This window comes from Lissotriton vulgaris, chromosome 3_1, assembly GCF_964263255.1.
Source record: "Lissotriton vulgaris chromosome 3_1, aLisVul1.2, whole genome shotgun sequence".
NCBI lineage: Eukaryota > Metazoa > Chordata > Amphibia > Caudata > Salamandridae > Lissotriton > Lissotriton vulgaris.
The window spans coordinates 908,224,970-908,244,401 of record NC_141689.1 but is presented as its reverse complement, the minus strand read 5'-3'; the positions used below and the strand labels follow the sequence as shown (position 1 = coordinate 908,244,401).

At 41.3% G+C, this 19,432-nt stretch overlaps 1 protein-coding gene across 3 annotated transcripts in view; it reads left to right on the top strand.

The window, feature by feature from the left end:
* Nucleotides 1-19,432, top strand: part of APBA1 (amyloid beta precursor protein binding family A member 1) — a 514,808-nt gene that overhangs the window by 417,505 nt on the left and 77,871 nt on the right. For 2 of the 3 annotated variants that reach the window (XM_086961249.1, XM_086961248.1), the window contains 5 exons: nt 4,958-5,103; nt 11,106-11,138; nt 12,356-12,442; nt 12,653-12,838; nt 18,525-18,704. In XM_086961249.1, coding sequence (XP_086817375.1) covers nt 4,958-5,103; nt 11,106-11,138; nt 12,356-12,442; nt 12,653-12,838; nt 18,525-18,704 — 632 coding nt within the window. The remainder of the gene's footprint in view (nt 1-4,957; nt 5,104-11,105; nt 11,139-12,355; nt 12,443-12,652; nt 12,839-18,524; nt 18,705-19,432) is intronic. The other variant, XM_086961250.1, reaches the window with a different exon arrangement.

Below are 19,432 nucleotides of genomic sequence, written 5' to 3'. Positions count from 1 at the left end.
CCTGCTACGTTCTGACCTACATAAGGCAGCTGACCATGTTAAATCAGCGGAGAGCTCAATAGGAGAGTTATAAATGGAAGTGACAAACCTCAATGATCAGATGTCCAAGATGATGGCAATAACGAAGACCCTCAACTCCAGAACGGATATGCGGAGGGTTGTAATAATTTGCGATTCTAGAGCTTTCTGTAGGGAGTAGAGCACGCCGCTCCGGATTGCTTCTTGGAGCAGTGTATTCCACATACACTTAAGCCCCAAGGACTGTCTCCAGTGTTTGCCATTGAGAGTGTGCATAGGGCTGATGAGGCCTCCGGTAGGCCCACCTTTAAGGGTGCTCATAGCCAGGATTTTCAACTATGTGACATTACTTACAGCTGCCAGAAAAAAGTCATCTACCTGACTACACCAGGAAGGTTCAGAGTAGAAGAAAGACAATCATTGACGTGAAGCAGAAACTCCGGGCTCTAAACCCCTGTTACATGTTATTGTGTACTGCTAAATTGCGGGTGGTGGAGCAAGGTAAAAGTTATTTTTTTTAATGCCCAGAGGAGGTGTGGCCCTGGCTTTAAATCTGGGACGAGGTCCTCTGATTGGAACGTGGAACTCTCCAGATTCGCCCCAGTAGGGAAAAGAGGGGGAGCTTCCCGGTGATTGGGGTTCCATGCACCCATTGGATAAATATGATCTACTTTGCTCTGTAGACCTAAAATACAAATATCCTGTCTTCAGGAGATTCACTTGATTGGCTCGGAGCGCACAAAATTAAAAAAGAAATAGAGGGGGCAATTGTACTCATCCACGTACTTGTCTTATGCTAGGGGGTGTCCGTGTGGGTGGCCCCTAGAGTATTCTTCAAACTCACATACTCAGAAGCAGACATGGAGGTGTAGTGTATCCTATTGCAGGGGAAACTAGATGAGAGAGAAATCGGCATCCTAAACCTTTATGCACCAAACCAGGATGACAGCGACTTTTTAGTCAAGATCCAGGGTTTGACTAGCTGCCTTGGTGTCGCAATACTGTCGGCGGGGGACTTTCATTGCAAATTGGATGGGGTGCCTGACAAACATCCCCCACAACACAATATGTTCAATACGGGAAGGAGAGAACTTCATCCGCTGGGTAGTGTATACTCCTGTCACACTGACTCATCACACTTATATTAGACTAGACCAGCTACAGGGATCAGGAGGCATTCTCATCTAGGTACAGGAGGGTCAGTATGTGGTGAGGTATTTATCAGACCATTCCCCACTGAAAGTTGCAATTGACTGAGGCAATAGATGGGTGGATTCTTACTCATGGAGAAGGCTGCCAGAGGTCTTGCTGGACCAGGAGTAATGGGAAGCCCTCGCAACACAGTTGGGCTCATTCTTGAGTATCACTGGGGAGACATGGCCACCAGTGGAATGAGGGGGGGTCACTGACAGTGGTGGCCTAGGTGGTATGCCTAGGGAAGGAATTCAGAGTTGAACAACACTTGCAGAAGGACCTGACAAATCAGCAAACTCTGCTAGCAGACTTATAGCGGCGGAAGTCAGGAGGCGGGGATGTGGAGGCGGAGCTGATGAAGGCATGAAGATCCCTTGGTGAGATATCAAGATTAGATAGGCTGCCATGATGAGACTACAAGCAGCACCTGCATAGGAAAGGCAAAAGAAAATGACTTGCTCTTTGGTTCAGGGTTCTCCGGGAATGCCGGATTTAAGTTCATTCGTTTTAATTATGTACATTGCACGTATCTTATGCCTCTTAAGCCAGTCAGGATTTATGTCAGGATTTATGTGGGCTGCTCTGCTGCGTGCCCTCGCTGTGGATAGGGGGGAGCAACATTTTTATATTTGGCGTGATATTATGAAGACATATTGACGTGCCGGCGGTGGTTGATAGGAACTGTTGAGTGGACAGGGTTGACACTAGATTCATCCCCTAAGCAGTGTTTAATGGGTATGGTGGTGCTGCCCAAACAAGGAAAGATGAAATATAAATTCCTCCAATTGGCAGTCCTCCATCGATCACTTTTGTTACAGACACAGAACACATTTCAAAAGGATTTTGCTGCTTTATTTGTATTATAATACGAGGGAGCCTGCAAACCATATAAAAGCCTTTCTCTATTTTCCATGTTACTGTTGAGCTATGACGCCTCTAGTCACCTGTAATAATGAAATGATGTAGCTGCTCAACTGAAATAGGTTATTACAGCTGAGTTCTGACATCTCAATGCCTACTGTAAGAGAAAGGCTGGTCACAGAGCATAATTATACTTTCTGTGAAAACTATAAAAAGTTACATTATTCTGATCTCTTTTTCTAAAAGGAACAGTGGTCTACAGAAATTAGATATTTATGGCACCAAATTTAGTTTTAGGGCCATTATAGGAAACTGAAGCTCTTCACATCTGAGCTACAGCATTTTTAATTTGACTCGTGTAATGACAGCATTTTTAATTTGACTCGTGTAAAAATGTTACTAATATCTATTTTGGAAAACATTACTAAATGCTTTTTGGTCTGTTTAATTTCAAACTACAGATTCAGATTGCATTCTTCATGCCTGCAACCATAACAATGCTTTCATATGAAAGAGCAAGAAACCAACTATTTAATAGTTTTTGGAAAAGGTTGTGGTTTAGCCATTTATTATAAAGGATAAAATACTCTCTGCCATGCCTTAAAGGGATATTGCAAGTCACTTCGGAATTCTATGACCTTATAAAGGAATTTATCCTTCGACCTGTTCCTTTATACGGTCATGGAACTCCTATGTGACTGGTAATATTCTTATAATGTCGGCAGGTGGTACAAATGGCAGTTTTTGAGATGGTTATCCTTGGGATCTTGCTAAATAGAAAAGCAGCAGCTCTGCACAGTTGTTAAATAAGTTTCAATTCATATAAGTGGATGTGTGTTTTCTAAAGATTTTAACTAAATATTAAAGACACATGAGTTTTCATTCATGTTCCTAAAACTATAAGCAGAGAAGTGATACATGATAATTAAGTTTAAAATACATTGATTAAATAATTATTCAAAGCAGTAGCATAGGTAAAGTGTTATTCTCTGTAGTGGAGATCTGCATTTTCTGCATTGCTAGTCCAGATTTTCCATCTTTTTATGAATCTTGATGTTTCTGGTATTATGACTCTGTTCACTGTGATACCACATTGAGTACTACAGTGTGTGTGCTATTTCCCTAAAACTGTTCAGTAATATTGGTTTCAACCAATTGGTGTATTTACCTTTCCAGTATGGCCAGTCTAATGTGGTGCAGAAATTGCATCGGCGACGTGGACGTTAAATATAACATACGAGCTGCAGTAAGCATTTAGACCATCTACATGAACATTCTGGGAACCAGGAAGAAAGAAGACTTTGCCTGACAGCAGAAAGAAATATTGCTCAAGAACTCCTGATTCCTGCTCTTCAAGTGGTTAATCTCTTGTTACCTGCTAGAGCGACACAAAATGCAAAAGACCTCCTGAAATCAAGAAGGCCCAGCTGACCACTTAGTCCTTGTCCATGCAGGAGCACCCGTAGCATAGAACCCTTTGTGAAGGACCTGAGGGCTAAAGCAGCGACCAGGAGAACCTTTCCCAGCAGTTGGAGAAAAGTTGAGCTTAGTCATTTTATACATCCCGAGGACCAGGCCAAGGTGCTGAGGTATTCCAGACAAGGTTGCACCTTTGTCCATCAAGAAAACCAGATTCCTTGTTGAGCTTTTGCTGTGCTGAAAACCGTAGGACCTCATAGTAATGGTATAAAGCTCCATTGAGCTCTTCCGGCTATAGTTTCCAGCCTTGCCTTCCTGGCAGGGAAATCGTTGGACAGAGGTGTGTAGATTAATATATGCCAGCAAAGAAGTGACCACGATGGGCAGTCTATGGCATTATATCCGACTTCGGGAAACCCTCTTTGGTTTTAGCTTTGGACCATGACCTGCTGAAGAATTTGAACCCCAAAAAGTAGATTAAGTCCAAATGTAAAAACTTTGGCTGGTGCTACCTGCTTGTTGTAGTTAACTATGTTTCATCATTGTGATCTTAAATCACTCCTGGGTGACAGGTCCCTGTCAACCGCAAATTGATACTTTTTTCAACTGTGGGATGCACCACCAAACCAAATATTCAAAAGACAATGATTAAATGTCCATCCAATGTTGGAAATATTTGAGATTTCTTTATTCTTACTTTTATTTTTATCGAAACCAAGCAGCCAACGCGTTTCGTTCTTTTAGGCAAGAACTTCGCCAGGGCGATCAAACTGTTACTGGTTGTATTCAAAAGAAGTAAGAAATGTCAGGCTGGCTCAAATAAAAACTCCAAACTGGATTTCCCCTTGCTTTCCAAGAACTGAGAAAAATGAAATGGCTGTTGTGCCTATCGAGCTGGTTGCCGGCTGAATTTTCAGACCCAATGGCAAGAAACTATTGAATGGCTGTTGTGCCGAAGGCGCAGTGTCTCAAGCAGCTAGATGTATGTAAAGATGAACGCTCGAAAAGTGAATTGATTATCTGTTTTGATGTAATTGTTGATTGCCCTCATTAATGCAGTCTTAACAAACTAGTAAACGGAACTTCCCTTGACTGTATGATTTAACCAAACTATTCAGTGTAAACAATATTAAATACTAACACTTTTTGCAAATCTGAATAGAAATGTAAGTGTAAATAATACTGCCCATAAAAGGTTGCAAGCCTCTCTAACAGATCTACTGTAATGGGGAGCAAATTGACTACCCTAATATTCAAAAGGTGGTGCAGTAGAATTAGCATTGTTATAATCAATGTCAATGCTTTACATTTGTACTTTTTTTTTATTCATACCAATTTCAATAAAAACTGGAGAGACACTTTCAGTTGTATTTCAGTTTGGTATCAATAAAATTTGCCACCAGCCAGCTCTTCTATTTTCCTCTTGTCATAACATTTGATTAGTGACCATACCCTTCTATTGCAGTGCCAGGACCATGTGACCCGGAAGACTTAATTGACGGAATCATTTTCGCTGCCAATTACCTTGGCTCAACACAGCTTCTATCTGACAAAACTCCATCTAAGAACGTGCGGATGATGCAGGCTCAAGAAGCAGTCAGCAGAATTAAGGCGAGTTGTCCAGCCATTCCATCTTCTGGTTCTCTCCACATAATCATCAATAGGAAGGTTTGGGCCATGTGATCTGAGGGTGTGCCACCCGACAAACTGCAAGTGTGTGCCCATGACACCGTATGAGGGGTCTTTAGGTATTCTGTTTTTAGGCACAGAGCAACAGCGAAGCAATGATAGTTAGCCAAGCCAAAAGAACTTCAGAATGAGCTCAACCTGCATTATTAATATTTTTTTTCAGAGCTCACAATTGTTACATGCATGTTTGTCGGAGCTGTAAACGTAAGCTTGAATTCCACCAAGGATTAGGTTTTATCCTACGCCTAATGAAGGTGCTCATGCAGTTTCAAAAATAAAATCTACCTAAAAGATATTTGCGGAACATTTAAATAGAAATGTTTTTATCCCACTGGACTGTTAAATTCACCATCTCTGACGTCTTCCAGAAATGTAGCTATGGCTCTCTGAAGAGACCAAAAAAGAATGTGCCACACTTAAAAACACATAATAAGTAATAGGTGTATTGGACATTGGTATTCTGCATGTATTGTGATGTCTAAGGTGTACAGTGGGAGGCTGCAACTGTTATGTTATGGAATTGTTATGGAATGTGGAGTGGTGTGGTTTATTAAGGGGGGGGGTCGTGTTTTATGGGTGATAAAGAAGGGACTGGTGTAATGATTTGAGGAGTTATGTGGAGGGTAAGGTGGGATCTGTTGTGTTATGTTTTCGTGTGGGATGGTGAGAGGTATTCTGTTAAATGCAGTCTCACAGGTGTTACGTTGTGGGGTTGAGTGTGGAATTTTGTGATGCCATAAAATAGGGTGTAGTCTGGTGTGGCATGGTAGGAATCATTCTTGTAGGCTTGGATCTGGTGTTTGAGGTAAAATGTATCCGCACTACTTCATTTCAGGTCAACTCAAAATGGAGAACCCCAATCTGACATTTAGAATAGTTTAACTACATTTTGGTGAATTCCCAAAATAAAGAAAATCATTTTCCATGAACAATTTGAGGAATTTCATCAAAAACGCCGACAAAGGATTTGGGGGATAAAAATATTGATGCACGATAAAGAGGCAGGAGTCATGAAGAGTGAGTGACACAGGAAGACTTACAATCTGGGGGAGAGGTTTTACAGTATGTGATGCTAAAAACAAACACTGCTGGGCCTTTTTCCAACACAAAGGGCATTCTCACTGATTGATTCAATGTTCTGAAAATGCTTTAAATTAGAAATATTCGAGGATACAGGCTTCTTCTAAACAGGGTTCCTTAAGTATATTTTATACAGAATCCTATATGACCAATATATATCATGTGCTGGAGGCTTGGAAGCTATGAGAGCATCTTGATGGGAGTGGTAAGTTAAGATGACATATGATATAGAGTGAGGTATGGTTTGGCTTTGTTTGGTAGTTACATTACCATGCGGCCTGGAGGACAATAGAAATGTCAGGCAGTGCTGTGTAGAGCTGTGTGGTGAAATGTGTAGTGTTGTATACTTTGGTATTAACTGTGCAAAGAAATGTTTGGGTGTTTGGCCAGGTGTTGTTGTTGTCTTGTGAAAGTGCAGGTGCACATTTGAGGTCTGTTTGGTGGTCTCAGATAGTGAGTAGTGCGATGTAGTGCTAAGAATGGTGTGGCAAGCCAATTACTGATCAAGCCAACTTACAAGTTCGTATGTGTAGTTGGCTTGATCAGCTTAGGCTTGGGAGAAGTTTCAGATCTGGTTTAATATGCTCTTTAATTTATTTGGGACTTTTTGTTCTTGTAGTAAGAAGCTGACAATGGTGAGGCACAGACTGGTTGTGATAACTAGGGAGATTGACTTTAACAGTATGTTATGGTCCACTAAAGATCCAACTAATACTAGTTTGTATCAGTTTTATTAATGTGGAGTTGCAGGTTGAAGCTGCTTAGGATCAAGCTGATGTTTCACATAAAAATTGGGGGTGAGCATTTTTGTTGTTTTTGTTGGTCAAGAGTGTTGGTGTTATGACTTTGATGAAATATCATGGATTTGGATAACAAGGTGTCTGCCTAGTTTGCAGCATATTTCTTCAGATCAGACAATGTTGTTGGTCCGTCTTTGAATTGCAAGCCTCATTCACTTTGAATTGTTCTGATTGCAGATGTGCTACGGAGGCATCCTTTTTTGTTTTTGTACCCAGTTCCAGTGGGGAATAACGGTTGCTTGATTAGTGTATTCTGATTTGTGTTGGATAGATGATACAGTGAGTTCTGTAGCAGTAGCAGAAAGAAGGAAGATCACACCGAATTCAGGACCATGCTCAACCAGTACCACCGCCTCCTGAACAAAACCAAGAAGAATGTCCTAGCAGATCGCATTGAAGTCTGCGCAAACCACAACAAGGAACTCTTGGCCATCATGAAGGAGTTCTCCAACCCGCAGTCACTGAGAACAACATTACCCCTCTGAAAAACTGTGTGACACCCTTGCTGACTTCTTCCAAGACAACTCTGGCCATCTACGAAAACTTCAAACGCCAACCTTCCTCTTCAGACAGCATCAAACAGATCACATCCACAAACACAAACCCCGAACAACGGCCCACCCACTGGAGCCTCCTCACCATGCAAGAGACAATCTCCATCATGTACTCCACACATACTCTGGAGCACACTCAGACCCCTTCCCCACCACGTTTTCAACCTCATAAGCAAGACAATCTGCAATGAGCTGAGCAATGTCCTGTACACCTTCATCACCACGGACTCCTTCCCTGAGGACTGGAAACACACTGAAGTAAGGCCTATCCTGAAAAAAAACATCTGCCGAACCAAAAAACTACTGGCCCATCTCACTTTTCCCCTACCTTGCAAAAGTCCTTGAAAAAGTGATCAACAAGCACCTCACCCAACACCTAGAAGAGCACAACCTCCTGGACCCCTCCCAATCCAGAATTCGAGCTAACCACAGCACCGAGACAGCCCTGATCGCATCTACCGACAACATCAGTACCCTCTTGGTTCATGGAGAAATGGCAGCCCTCCGCATCCAGCATTTGACACTCTCTCACACCACATTCTGATCAACAGAATCCACCACATTGGGTTCCAGGAAGACACCCTCAGATGGATTGCCTCATTCCTCACCGACAGAACTCAAAGGCTCCATCTCCCACCGTTCACATCGCAACCCAAGAAAATCATCTGTGGGGTCCCCCGAGGATTGTCCCTCAGCCCCACCCTTTTCAACGCCTACATGACCCACCTGGCTGACACTGTCAGATCACACAGGCTCAACATCATCGCCTACGCCAACAACACCAGCTCATCCTCTCACGGTCCGAAGACCCCTCCACCACCAAAGCCAACTTCCACAGATGCATGATGAACGTTGCACACTGAATGAAGGGCAACTGTCTCAAACTCAACACAGACACAACGGAAATCCTCATCTTTGGAAACAATACCTCGCCATGGAACGAAGCTTGGTGGCCTGTGAACACCAGCCCACCTTCCGCCCCGATGGACCACGCCTGCAACCTCAGAATCATCCTGGACAGCAAGCTACCAATGAAGAAAAAAGTCAAATCAGTTTCTTCCGTCTGCTTCCACAAGGTTTGTATGCTTCACAAGATTTTCTGATAACTCCCAGTAAACACCAGAAAAATTGTCACGTAACCCTCATCGCCAGCAGACAAGACTATGGAAATGCACTCTAAGTAGGAATCACTGCACAACACCTCAAGAGACTCCAGACAATACAAAACTCAGAGGCAAGACTCATCCTTGGCCTCCAAAGGACTCCCACTAGCTCCTATCTCAAGAAACAACACTAGCTTCTGATTCAGAAGAAATGCCAGTTCAAGTTGCTGACCCACGCACACAAGGCTCTGCATAACGAAGGACCCGCATATATCAACAAACTCCTGACCATCCACCAACCGACCAGACATCTTTGATCCCCTCTCTCTCCATCGCCGACACCCCATAGCAGAGGGCGCTCCTTCTTGTACCTGCCAGCCAAGGCATGGAACAACCTCCCCTTGCACCTCAGGACTGCACCATGGCTCCAGCAATTCAGAAAAGAACTCAAGACCTGGATATTTGAATGATCAACCTATATGCATGAGCCAACTTCTCCAGTTCCTCAAGACCCTTACAGGTGATTTGCCACACTTTATAAATGCTTGATTGATTAGCTGGCTGTGAGTGAGCATCTCTGCCAAATGTGTGGCTGGTATATTGTCAAGTGAAAGACACACAATTGATGGACGGAAGGCAGAACAAATCAAAACATTCACCCCCAGTCAAGAGATCTGGGTTAAATCCATCATTCTTTTGCTCACCATGCCACCCTAGTTTAGACCTGGCCATATGCAAATCGGTCTTGACCCTGTGCCTCATGGGAGCAGTCCAGCCCGAACTGCCAAGCCAGGTCCTCCCTGGATCAGAAACACACATCCTAGGACCGGTTACGGGGTTTATTCCCTCTTTAGCCAGGATAGCTTGATTCTAGTGGTACAGTGAACCCTGGACCCACTTCTGGGGTCACCTGGCGCACTTAGGGCGAAAAAGCAAAGACACACAATTGATGGACGGAATGCAGAACAAAGCAAAACATTCACCCCAAGTCAAGAGATCTGGGTTAAATCCATCATTCTTTTGCTCACCGTGCCACTCCAGTTTAGACCTGACCATATGCAAATCAGTCTTGACTCTGTCCCTCAGGTTGTATTTGCATATTGTCAAGTGGGGCGTTGTGTTAAAAATTTGGGGCGTGGTCAGATATTTGTTTTATGGTGTTTCGTATGAGGGATTGGCGTTCTTGAGTTCAGTTAAACTCCATGTGCCACGTTGTGTTACTAGACTATATATATCCCTGGAGAGGTGGGGAGTTGGTTTGGTGTATCCAATTCTGACATAAATTGGTTTGCATGCTTGCTTTACCATAGCAGAGGCATCTAGGTTCCATATAGGCTGTGCATTGCAGCGTAGGGACTGGTGTGATATATTGAGTATTCCTGTGTGTGTAGGTCTTATGGATCTAAGTAGAACAGTGTTTTTTGAGTGTTTACAGTAACTGGCATTTCAGTTGGTTGAAGCCGTGCAGTGTGATAGCATGGACTGCAAGATTATCCTTTGCACAAACATGACTCCAGAATACCAATTTCGAATTTACATAAATATCCTCCTACAGAAATTTCGACCTGCACCCAATACCACCATCATTCTTTGATGCAGCAGAATAGAGTTGCTAGTGGACTGTGTATGCTGGCTGCCTATTCATCGAAGACCTGTCAATGGTTTGGAATAAAAGCCCATTGCACGTCCATTCTCGATAGCTGTACATCCATGTTTTAATATGAGTTCCTTCCATACCATGAAGCTGCTGTCTCATAACATGCTTCAAAACGACATTTCAAGTAGGTTTATGAAAGCAAAGTTTGGCGAATAAAGTACTGTTGGCGGTACTTAGCACCTCACGTTAAATTTTCTTTGGAAGGTTCAAAGCACCTTACATCTGTTACCAAAGTGTTGTAGGCTTCTGTTTCTATAGAGAGCTTGATACGTACATTTCTTCTCCATTTAATTCGGTTGGGGTGTAAGGCTGCTCTCTTTCCGCGGTTAAGTGTGGTTGCCTGAGCTGTTCTAGCATTTAAAAACTGCTACTGTTTTGTAGCATCCTAATATGTGTTCATGTCCTGCCAAATTGGTATAGCTTGGGCCAGCCCAGGGTTTTAAATTCGGTAGACCCTTCTCTGGTCATTTCGTTCTCCAATCTAGCAAATAAATGGAAATATGATCTCTGGGAGGATGTGTAAGGTGAAATTAAAAGGTGCGACTTATTTTAAATTGATATGATATTAAGTAGTGATTACGGTGTTATTTTAGCAGCCTAATGAACAAAGCCCCTTTCTTGAACACACTGGTTGCAGTAGTAATTGTACTGTAGCTTCCTGCTTGACTTCGAGAATTTTTCAGTTCTTTGCTAACCACTCTCCTGTCTCTGTTTGTTCCATGCTAAGCAGATGGCCCAGAAATTAGCCAAAAGCAGAAAGAAGGTGCAGTACAATGTCATCAGCTTGATTTTATGCCTGTTCATTATCATTTCATTTTCGTGCATTGTTTTGTCTCATTTGTTCATTTTCTGCATCCAGCAAGTTATGTCCACACTTTTGTTTCCCAAGTTCTGAAAGAACAGATCATCAAGCCCCAACCTCATCTACATCACCTCTGGGTGTTTGTGCTTGTTGTCACTGATGCATCAAGCCTTCCTTTGAGAAACAATTCCCTCTCAGCCAGGAATGGGGAAAAGACTGGATTGGCCAAGTATATAAAGGGAAGCAATACTAAAAGCACTTACAACAACATAAGACTATTCACTTGCAGCCAGGTATAAAAAATGCTCGCCCGGTCTAGTGTTATTCTTTATCTGTTGCATAAATTTGCTGGATGCAAAAGATGATGCGTAAATGGGGGACTGTCCCCTGTGCATCTCTAAAAAATGATAATACATATGCCTTTGTCCATATACGGAGTGGTGATGTATGTGCAAACTACTTAGTGTTATATTTAAATAACTGGTACTTACCCCTCTGTTTATAGCGCAGAGCGCCCACTGAGGCGTTACATGGCTCACTTATCATGAAGACGCAGTTACCAGAACTGTGCTATAATCTCTGTGATTTACCACCGCACAGTCTGTTCACATACTACACTTCCTTTACCATCTACGTTCTTTACTTCACAACCATAGCTTCTAGTAGGTTAGAAATATGAAAGTTTACTTGTAGTGGAAGAATGGACACATTAAGTCTTAGTTTTGGAGGGCTACAGCTATATTTTCCTGCAGCCATCTTTTTTTATTTGGAGTTTACAGGTAATGGTTAAAAAACAACAAAGTAATGTACATTTTCAAAATATTTAAGTACCATTGAGGATCCGCAAAAGAACTGAACAAGAAGATTATTCGTATTGTTATCATACTGAGGCCCTCGTCATTACAGCTAAGAGCATAAGGCCTGAATTTAGCATTCATGCATGCTGAAAAACATATTGAGACTAGTATCCACCTGGGACAGTACACATCAGTTCTCACTTTGTATTGAACAGATGTGCCATTTCAGTGCAAATTTCCATCCATGGCTTCTGTAGTGAAGAGATGCATTCGGCCTTACTGTTCTGGTGACTGCGTCTTGATGGTAGTCTTTTAATCTCATCTGATAGGGTCTGGTATTCTGAGATTACTTTTGATTACCTTGGCACTTTTACATTGCAGGCTCCAGAGGGAGAGGCTCAACCTATGACAGAGGTGGACCTTTTCATCTCTACTCAGAGGATAAAAGTTTTGAATGCTGACACACAGGTATGCACTCATAGTTTGTCTTTTTGTGTCCTGAGAGTAGACTACAGTAGTTATCTTTGTCATCTAAGTTGGTAATTCGTCTGTGAAAGCACATGCTTACGAAGTCTACAATTGCTATTTTCTGATAAAGACCATCTTTTTGTGTAACTGATTTATGGTGGGCACGTTTTCCTTGTGGCACTAACTTTCATGTCTTTCTGGTTGCCTTAGGAAACAATGATGGATCATCCACTTAGGACCATTTCCTATATTGCAGACATTGGGAACATTGTGGTTCTCATGGCTCGCCGGCGGATGCCCCGCTCCAATTCCCAGGAAAATGTGGAGGCATCACATCCATCGCAGGATGGCAAGCGGCAGTACAAGATGATTTGCCACGTCTTTGAATCGGAGGATGTAAGTCACCATGCCCATGTGATTATGACAGGGGCCATCATCTTGCCTATTCTGTGTCTCGGAAGGTGATGTGCAGGCAATGAGTTACCACCAGAATTCATGGGGGTTGTGATGTTTGTGTGTGTCTGCATGTGTACCCTTGCACCAGTGATTGGACACCAGTCCCACTGAGGAAGAAATTGACAAATATTCTTACTTAGAAGTGTTAGCTTGTCCGATAGGTGCTTTTGTACAGTTCTTAGAACATTGTACCTTTAGAATAAGCTAACTCATAGTTGGGTCTCTTCATGGAGTTAGTTACTCCACTAATTGAATAACGTTTGCTTGAATACATTCCCAGTGTTCTTGATCTCTCTTTATGATTGCATCTTCGTCTGCTGCAAAAGAACGTCTTCTCTCAAAACACAATGACAGATAAGGGAAGAAGTAGCAGTTTTTTTTCCACATAATATATTACCATTGTTAATTAGCATTACTTCAGTAGATCTGAGATGCTGCAAAAAATGAAGGATTCTGCCATTGACCTTTCCATGGCTACTTCCTTCTGTGATATAATTTGTGGTCTTCTGATTTTAGTTCAATAAAATGGTCTCAAGTCCATGGTCTGCTCAGAGACCACATCTAACTGCATTTAAAGGACTTAGCGTGTTAAAGAAAGCGAATAGAATTTCATATTTGTTTGGAATGTTTTTCGTTCTTTTGGTGTTTACCTTGGTCAGTATCACCTTGTACAAAACAATTTTTCACTTCTAATTCCATTCATGTTTTGTGATAAGCTGGTAAATCTTTTATTGATCACATTGCTGGTAGGATCAATGTCTCTTTTAGCTCATGCTTCGCGTGTGATCAATACAAAAATAATTTTCATGGTCTTACTGAGAGAAGTCTTAGACTCCACCCTCTTGATGGTTGCCCTGAGTACAGATTTTGATTGGGCCGAAATTCTGTGCATCCACTAAAAGTAATTCTTGTATTGCATTTTTTGGCTTGAGTTAAAGTTTATAATCAATACAGTAGGATTGAGATGGTTATGGCGACAAGCTAAAGTTCATTGCTATAGGCCTGATCTGTTTATTATGAAATGTTACAATAAATACCGGAGGCCTGGCATATTTATTGTGAAAAGCATATGTTACAGTGAAAAGGCATTTAAGGGTGGATTGTTGTTACTCTGTCTAAAAGCCTCCATGGAATCTCACAGGTTACTCTAGTATGCAAGTGTTTGGTGCAGGCTACCCTATGTGATTAATTGTAGATAGAAATGATTTGTTTTGTGAGAATCTTGTTAGGTCCTGTCAGGAGATATGGCATTTTGTTTAACCAGCTGTGATTTTGTATACCTTTGTAATTTTATGACTGCGTACCTGATGGTTGCCTGGTGGCAAAGCTTACGCCCAAAACACTAGATACAGGTTACAGGTAATATACTGGTATTTTACAACATGTAATCACATAGATTACTGTAGAAGACAAGGGTTTTGGTGTTGCCTGTTCACTCTTACAAATCCTGGAGGGTTATACTGTGATGATTCTCTATACGCCCTATGGAGAGGGGTTGTATATGGTTTTGCATACTGTATTTTTCTACATATTTGTAAATTTATTTTATAGCTCTTTGCATGATGGTTGCCAGCCTATTTGCACTTGAATTGGCCTGTATTGAATATGATGTCACACCAATAGTAAAGGCTTTAGGCCTTATCAGTTCATTTGGAAAGGTATGCCAGATTCCATGGGTTTGATCTGTTTATTATGAATTGTCATGACAAAGCCAGAAAGCTTGACTTACTTATTGTGAAAAGCATGAGTTAAAGCTTTTGTGGATGGATTGTTATTACACTGTGCTGAAGCCTATAGGAAGGTATTTTGTTACATGTAGTCTCACAGATTACTGTAGTAGGCTAGGGTTTTGTTGTTAAACCCCCTTAACAAACAATGGCGACAGAAGATTTGCGCCATGGTAATCCTTACTGGGCTATTTTAGGATGGATTATATATTGCTTTGAAAACTATAATTTTGTACATATTTTGTTACGCTTCACCTGATGGTTGCCTTGTGGGAATGCTGATTCCCAACACAGTATTTGTGTTGGTTATGGTGATGAGTCAATGATAAAGGTTACAGACGTGATTGTTTGTTATAAAGTTATGATAAAGGCAGTAATCCTGATGTATGTGCAACGCCCTGTTGTAACTTTTAGGAAAAGATAATGCCTCTGTCACTGTGCTTGGAAATGTTAAAGCAGCACAGTGTTACTCAGTGTTTAGACTGGGTTATGGTGTGTATGGCAAATAGTATTTTTTTACTCCTAAGACTTTACCTTCAAAGTTGCCTGCAAACATCCATACGGACCTTTTCAACGCAAATTGTCCAAGCACTCAGTTCCTTTATGTCTAATGATCTTAGTTTAGTGTCATATGCCACTGCAGCAAAAATAATTGGACATAAAGTCTCCTGTAACGGAGACTTTAAAAACTTACACGTCTGGAGAAAAGCTTGTCAATAGCATATCACACACAAAGTACAAGACAAGGTACCTATATTCCCAATGCTAGAACTCATTTGGGGGAATTTTTGTAGTTGGATTGTCACAAAGGCTCTTCTCATTGTTGAACTACTTAACATTCTGGCCTTTCCCTTTGTTAGCCATTGGCTCAAATATTCAGTGGGGCTACTGAGGTCTTGGTGATATACACAGTTTGTAATTTCTCACTTGGAAGTATTTTTTCTTCTGTTTAAAGTTAAAGACTAGATACGAAATCTGTGTTTTGTCCTCTTAGACAAATTGTTGTATATGCTTATTAGTTTACACTTATTCGTAATGGTGGTATCTGTAGTAATAGTGTTTTAGTGCCACCTAGTCTACATGTGAAGAATTTATTTTTTGGTTCAGATTTTTTGTGGGCTCCGATGAGATAAATATAGTATCAATATGCTTATATAGATTTCTTTACATACAAACTGAAGACAAAACAACATATAAAACACACTACCACCAAATAAAATAAAAAAGTATCTTTGTCTGTAGATCGCTCTAATATTTGTATGTATGATTTACTATCAAAAAACCCAAATATCCTCACATTTATTTTAGACAATTTTTGTTTATAAAGGATAGTTTTTCTAAACCTACTTGTTTATCCAGGCTACTTTATCCACTCGTCAGTCCTTAATTGTGACTATAGTTAACAGTTTTCCATATTTTAGCTTATGTGGTTGGGTCTTTTGATAGGTATTTGCCTGTTCATGCTCCCTAAGCAATCTGGGTAATTTTGCTATACACGCTAAATAAAGATCTCTCTGGCCCCTCCAGCCAGTTAAAATGACTAATTGTAGGTTACTGGACCCTTTTGTCTTACTCCACAGTTATTTATTTAAAGAAGATCACAAGTGCTCATTTATCGACAAAATCCTCAAATGTATTATTCCAACTCCAGTTATGTAACACGTGATATGGAGGTGACATTGACAAATAGATGAATAAATAAGTAAATTGTGGACCCTAGTGGTTAGTAAAAAGTGAAAATATGCAGATAGTGAAAAAAACAACCATCAATAGTGAGAGCATATGAGATTGATGTCAAGTAGGTCTTATAACTGTTCCCTTTAATTCATTAGTTCAAGTGTTGTAGGTGGGTAAATGTGTGATCCTATTTATATTGATAGCTGTGGAGCAAAAATAATGCTGTTCTATGACTTTGCCGATAGGTTGTTACATCAAATGATTGGATATCCCACAATTTTAGGACTGAATCGTTGTTACCAGTTATGTTTTTTGCTGCAGTGGAGGGAGGACTTCAAATCGACTACATTCCATTTATATATCAACCTACTTGTTAACAACATACAATATTACTACAAACGCATATTCCTGGTTATATGCTTGTTTACTCTCTAGGTCCAGTGCATCTTAAGACCTGATTCTAAGTCTCACTCGGGGGAAGCTTTTTTCAATTTCTTTTTATGCAAATGAAAAGAATAACATGGTGCCTTATAATGTTTTTACCTGCACATCTTTGACAAGAGATATGTATAGACAACCACGGGCATTATGGAATGGGAAAGGGCACCAACTGCACCCCTTGCTACGCGTGCGTCTGGGTATGCTGATATCTTCTGAGCTGAAAGGGCAGAATGAGAAGTAAGGGCAGACTGCCCTTGTTGTCAATGATTTTTACTTATTCCAGCGTACCTTTCGCAGGTCGCTGCTGTGAAAGAGGTTCACGGTTAAATGAGCATCTGTTAGCAAGAGCTCCAGTTGTGCCGCGTGGTAGCAGCTGCATGCATGGCAGTATACAGTCCTAAGGGACTTCAGCATGTCAGCTGTAAGTGGGCCCAGCTGGTGGAGATGTCTCCCTGGAGGAGATAGGGGTTCTCTGACTGCAGAAAGGGTAAAGAATACACAACATCTATTCACGGAGTCAGTGTGTCTCTTTTACCTTTAAACCTATTTCCTGTCTGTGAGAGATACATCACTGAAATTTCTCAGGGGCTCTAAATGTAGTACTATTTATTGCAGTGGATTTTCCAACATAAAGGCTGGCTTCTTAACCATAATAGCACATTTCCTGCTCTCTTCAGAATATAAGGACACAGTTCTCGGTACATTTGAAGCAGGGCCACCGTCTTTTAACTCAAAGTCAAAGCTGGGTTCAACCCGGGTCAGTTATGGCAGAGGTTCATTAGTAGGGGGTAGATTGTGTGGCTGTTGATCTAGGAAAGTGTGCAGGTGTTAGTAGCCATATGAAAACGTCATCATAGATCACTGTAAAAACGGGGACCCATGGACACCACTATTGGTTGTCACAGCAATACTGATGGAATCTGACGTCATGTAAGGACATTTTCATGTTGTCATGAGCTTCATTTCTAGTTATGTTAAGCCTGCATCATACAGGACCACTTACTAAGATGTACACACAGACGTGAAAGTGTCATGTCTCATTGTGGCAGTAGTTGCATTTGGCATTACTCATGGTTTGCCATATCAAACCTGAAGGCAAATGGAAAAAGCTGAAGAGCTATCTGTTTGGATACACTTTATTTTGACCGACCCCAAGAGATCCTAGTATACTGTTTAAATGTAGTCAGTTAGTCAGTAATAAGTTATGGGATAACTAATTACACTTTTGTGTCCATTTTTTAGGAATGCGCACAGCTTTTGTTTTCACTCTTTTTCCCTTAAAGCTGTAGCTTAGTAACTGATTTGTAAAGTTTACTTTTCTGTCCCCCCCCCCCCCCCCCCCCCCCCCCCCACGTCCCCCCCACAGGCTGTTTCTGCCAAAAGACAATAACTGGACATTCATGTGGCTGCTGTCTCACTGGTGTGAGTAACTAAAATATATTTCAGATTTCCTGAGTGTTCACTTCACACCACCAGTCATGTGCTAATAAAACCCACTCTGTCCCTAAACTTAATTCGCTGCCGTTTACATTGTGATGCCTTCCCAGGAAGCCTGGATCTGAATTCCGTTGGCAACTTCCATCACCTTCCCTATTAGGAATACTTTTGCCTACACTCGGCTGTTGGGAACCATCTGAACTTACATCTTGCAAAGGAATTAAACAGAGGGATGGTGCAGTGTTAATTTTTTTCCAGTGCAGGTATATTGGTATGGTGTACCATGTTAGTATCAGATAACGGGTCTTTTGGTTCAATTACATACTTTCTCCTCTGTGTTGCAGGCCCAGCTGATTGCACAGTCCATAGGCCAAGCATTTAGTGTGGCCTACCAAGAATTCTTGAGGGCCAATGGCATCAATCCAGAGGACCTAAGCCAGAAGGAGTACAGTGACCTGCTCAACACCCAGGATATGTACAACGATGACCTGATCCACTTCTCCAAATCAGAAAACTGCAAAGATGTAGGTTGTCACATGTGTATTGCATGCCCGTCGCTGGTAACTTGAACTACATTTCGAGTCCTATTTAAATATGTTATGGTTTTCCCCGGGCTATACTACACAGATTTCACCATAATGAGCACCCGTACCACAGATAATTGTAGAAGCTTTGTGTATAGAAAATCTCCAAACCAAGCCTTAACTGATCTTTATTTTGACGTGACATACTATTTACGATAAAGGACTGCATGTGAAAACATAGAAAATTCCTAATAAAAGTATAGTGTTTTTAATGTTACAACAATTGTTTTGACCAATAATGTTTAAACTATTTGGGGATTCTCTTTTTTAGTGTTTTATCAAACATTTATTGAATAATATCCTTTCAGCTGCCATTAGCCCAGAAGAGGAAGCTGTGTGTTGGAGTTGGTACCTATGTACACTTCAGAATAGGGTCCCTTCTTTCTAGACTGGAATGTTCTATGTGTCAGGTTGGAGGACAGGCAGAGCACTAATTAGCCTTTCAGTTAATGAAACATGCTGAAAATAGTCTTAAAGATGTCCCGAAGACAACCATAATTGTCTGTACCGCGGCACAATGGCAGACCCTTTTTTCACTGGTACAGGAGGATCCATGAATATTGTCCCTTGTTGAAAAATGCAGGCTCTTTCTTATGACATTAAAGGAACGAACCCTTAAATATAGATGGCAGAGATTGATGTGTATGACCAGCACAGTGTGAACGGCT